This window comes from Hyaena hyaena, unplaced genomic scaffold (genome assembly GCF_003009895.1).
Source record: "Hyaena hyaena isolate Hyena2069 unplaced genomic scaffold, ASM300989v1 scaffold_449, whole genome shotgun sequence".
Taxonomy (NCBI): domain Eukaryota; kingdom Metazoa; phylum Chordata; class Mammalia; order Carnivora; family Hyaenidae; genus Hyaena; species Hyaena hyaena.
Window position 1 is genome coordinate 1,258,010 of NW_024081076.1, and position 4,499 is coordinate 1,262,508.

The 4,499-nt window shown below is 44.9% G+C and overlaps 1 protein-coding gene across 1 annotated transcript; it reads right to left on the reverse strand.

Annotated features, from left to right (window-relative positions):
• Positions 1-2,203: 2,203 nt before the first annotated feature.
• FANCF (FA complementation group F) lies at positions 2,204-3,409 on the reverse strand. Its single transcript, XM_039253277.1, has one exon. The coding sequence runs from the start codon at positions 3,407-3,409 to the stop codon at positions 2,330-2,332; it is 1,080 nt and encodes a 359-aa protein (XP_039109208.1). The 3' UTR covers positions 2,204-2,329.
• Between the last annotated feature and the right edge of the window lie 1,090 nt (positions 3,410-4,499).

Below are 4,499 nucleotides of genomic sequence, written 5' to 3' on the forward strand. Positions count from 1 at the left end.
AGATTGCTATATTCAATGGCATATTTTCAAGTATTTAAAGTTGTTTAAAATAAGATAAAAATACAGATTAAGGTTCTGATCTTGGCTTCATTTACTGGAATATTTGGAGTACCTTCTACGTGCCAGGCAGTGTGCTAGTCTCTGGCAGAAATAGAAAAAAAGCTAGGGCTTCTGCTCTTGTGTTGCTTATTTTCTGTGTGCCCTTGAGTATTCTACATGATCTCTTTCGATTCAAAGAATACAGTCTCTGGTATGAAAATGAAACAAGATTATCTGTGTAATGAACATAACACAGAGCCTATGGGAAGTATAAAAATGGATTTCAAAATTTTCTTAGGTCTTTGTCAGTATTTTTCATTTTATAGCCAATTTTTAAAAATGTTTATTTTTCAGAGAGAGAGGGTACAAGCAGGGGAGGGACAGAGAGAGAGGGAGACACAGAATCGAAAGCAGGCTCCAGGCTCAGCACTGTCAGCACAGATCCTGATGTGGGGCTCAAACTCACAATCATGAGATAGTGGCCTGAGCCGAAGTCGGACACTTAACCAACTGAGCCACCCAGGCGCCCCAATTGTTTTCATTTTAAATAAGAGTTTTCAATGTAGCTGTAGAAATAAGGGAATAAGTTTACAAACCATCATTCTCTAAACCTAAAGCTTAGAATTGGAACTTGGGGTTATGGGTCACTATTAGGATTTACCCCCATAGAACTTCTCAGGGTTGTTTCCTGAAACAAAACTTTCATGTAACTGATAGAGGGAATTGCCTTTCTATGGCAAGCAATCTAAAAGATGGGCTATATGGATTAGAGCTAGAAAAAGGAATCAGACCACAGGAAATAAAAACCTGATACTGTTAACCCAGATCATTAAAGAAAGTGGACACGGTAGGGGAACAGTAGTTTACTCCAGGTTCTACTTTGGAATGAAAAATACTACAAGATTACACAACTCCTTGTTCTAATTCCCTTTCTCAAATTAGAAACTTTCTGAACCTTCATATATTTTCCAAGAAAATGTTGCTACCAACAAACTTGGATAGGGACAAAAATATCTTGATGAATGCAGTTATATCCCCCTAATAAAAATTAACAAATGGGGTGACTGGGAATCACTCTGCCAGCTGTGGAGCCTCTGGGTAGACTCACAAAATGAGGTTCCTACACACCCTAGACAAATATTCTAAACTGTCCCCAAAGGGCAGCCACCAAGGACATAACGAGGAAATTTAACTATTTTAAACACTTCATTTAACAGAGGAGGCAACTGTAACACCAAAGTTGTGATTTATTGTTAATCTAATCAGTGGCAGAAGCTGCACTAAAAACCTGGGTCTTCTAATTCGGGTTTTTTTTTATTCTTTTACCATCAAATGCTATATTAAATCCAAGGGCTTATATTTGCATTCACTGTACTTTAAGCAAATTTCTTCCTCATCTTTAAGTCAGTGCTTTAAAGTACTGTTTGGCCTTTGAATTTCAGGGAGTGGTGAATTGCAGAAATGAGAAAACAAACTTGACGAACAACGTAATTTTAATACAGGTTGATGCTGATTAATTGGTTAGGATATTAAATTTAAAAGGCCAAAGTCCAGGATTTAAACTCCAAATGGGCCAGTTAGCTTTTAAAATGAACTTAAAAATTTTTTTTGACAACACATGTTGTTGGTTAAAGAAAACTCTTCACTCCTTGGGGGGGGGGGGGCGCGGGGAAGGACCTACAAAAGTCATTCTGATAGAAAAAAAGTGTTTGGTCACTTTGAAAACTACACTCAGTTTTCAGCATTCTTGGAAATAAGCCTTAAAAATATATTTTTTTAATGTTTATTTATTCTTGAGAAAGCAGCCAGAGCTGGGAAGGAGCAGAAAAAGAGGGAGACACAGAATTGGAAACAGGCTTCAGGCTCTGAGCTGTTCGCACAGAACGGGAGGAGGAGCTAGAACTCACAAACTGCGAGGTCATGACCTGAGCCCAAGTTGGACGCTTAACCGACTGGGCTACCCAGACGCCCCAGTAATGAGCCTTCTAATAAGCAAGCTATTGTTAATCTCATGGCTTTAGGTAAGGTACTTCCAATGCCACTCCTCTATCCACAAAATCCACAATACGAGGCAGTAACTTTACACATTTATAATTATAAATTATAACTCCATCTATTATAAATTAGCACCTAAAATACTATTTTGGACGCATGAAAGTATAGATCTGGTGCAAGCACTGGAATTTTAATTTTGTAAGCCATACATTCAAGTAACCAATAACAAAACATTGCCCACAGTGAACCGGGGCCTGGGTTGACACCTGGAGCTTCTTTTTTCTTAAGTGCAGTATCATGAGCCACCCCCAAGAGCTAACAACAGGTCTGTCCAGACGCTGAGCCCGGGGACTTGGAAATCTCCATCCTGCGCCTTACAGGCCTTCAGGGCAGTTACAACTTCATCTTTCAGAGGTGGGGGGGCCTGACAGAGGCTTTGAAATTTGCCGTACAACTCCTCCCAGGGCACATGTTGGGGCTCGGTTCCAACCCAAACGCCTTTCGGAAGGTCGTAGCGCAGATGTCGACCCCAGTCTGTGAGCAGCCCCAGGTAGAGCCGGGAGAGCTCTGGGTGGCGGCCTGCCACCGAAGTTAAAAGCCCGGCTGGGAGGTTACGGCAAAAGGCAGCCATGACTTCCGACTTCGCCAAAAGCCAACGGACCAGCTCCTGATCCCCGTCTCCGAGTGTTTTGGGGGTGCCCGGTTCCAACTCCTCTTCCGGGGCCCGCGGAGACGACGGGGGAAGCAACAGCGCGGTCGCCAGCACCTTCAGAAAGTTGTTCTGAGGCAAGCGCTCCCACAGGGTGCTGAGAAACGGGCTGGGGCCCTCGGCTTCGGCCTTCGGCACCTCCCGCAGACGCTCCAGCAGCAGCTCCGCCTGGGTCTTCAGCACGGAGTCCTCCTCAAACCCCGCGTTCTCTCCGCAGCCGCCGAGGCGCAGCATGTGGACGGCGGACCGGCGGCGGGCGAGGCGGGCCAGGCTGCCTTGGAGCGTCTCCTCGTCGGCGTCCGGGCCGCCAGGGCCCGGAAAGAGCTCCTGCAGCAGGCAGTGATAGGCGGCATCCCCCAGGGCCCGGTTCTCTAACAGGCGCAGAGACAGCAGGAGGTCACAGCGCTCCAAGGCCTGGAAGTTCGTCAACCCGGGGACTGGAGAGGCCCCGGAGCCGCCCTCCAGTCTCCACTGGCTTTGCAGCCGCCGTTCCAGAGCCGTGCGAATGCGGACATGGTGACCAAAGCGCCTATGGACGTGGCGCAGGTAGCGAGCCCACTGCAAGGCCCTGCGGACTGTCGCGGGGTCCCAGGTCCTGACGTGGGTCGTGCGGGAGACCGCCAGCACCTCGGAGAAGCGCTCCAAGTGCTGCAGGAGCGATTCCATGGGGGCGTGCTTACTTCCGCGTTCTCCTTGGAGACGCCGACTCTCTGCGTGCCGATTGGAGCGTCTGTGTAAGGATACGCCTCTCTACAGTGCCATTGGATAAAGGCCCTGTCAATATGACAAGGATTTTTTTTTTTCATCCGGGTACTTTGACCCTGGGAAATTTAAACTGGAGAAAAATCCCCGCGGTTTTACTTTCGCCGCCAAAGTTAAGGGTGGAGGGGAGTAAGTGCGGGGTGTTCTAAACAGAGTGCCCTGCGCCACGTGCGAGGTAGTGTTAGTCGCGAGTCATCATGCTTCCTTTCACTTTGCAAATAAGCCCTGGCAGGAATTTCCTGAGCTTTGCCCGAGATGGCCTGTGGGGCTGAGGTTTATTGCGTAAGGCCAGACATGCTGTTAAATATTAAATGAAATCTTTAGTTCAATTCAGTTTAGTAAAAAATGTACTGACCACCAATTAATTAATGCCAGGCACACTCTTAAATTCTGGGCCTTCACATTGTCATTTCGTTATTAGAACTGAAGCCCAGATTAACCGAAACAAAAAACTTCAATACTAGTACTTTATTAAAATTTTTAAAAACTTAAATTTGTATTACGAAATTGCGCTCTTTTTGTTTTCTTTATTTCATGGCAAAATAGCTTAGTTGACTTTTATTTCACACACCTAATTGAGCAAAATGACAGTTAAGACACTATAACAAAAACAGATAATTTGACTAAGATTGTGGGAAGAGAGGGGAGAGGAAGGATCCATTTCTGGAATGTCATCTGGATTATTCGCTCATTTATGCATTCAACAAATACTCATTTGCCAACTTCTAGAGGTTGCACTATCTAAATACCCACGACAGTTTCTAACTACCGATGTTGGTGACAGAATTCATTTAAGCTGAATTTCTTTACGGTCCTAAAGACACTAGCCAAAACTTCTAATTTAAGTAGGCAGAATTGATGTTTCCTTTTGTTTTAGCAAAAAAGGAAAGAGAAACAAATTTAAGAGAGGGAAGAGTTGTGTTTTATTTATTAAAATGAGCATTCCCACACCTTTTTTTTTTTTTAATAAATAAAGCAGTGGTGCTGATGCTGT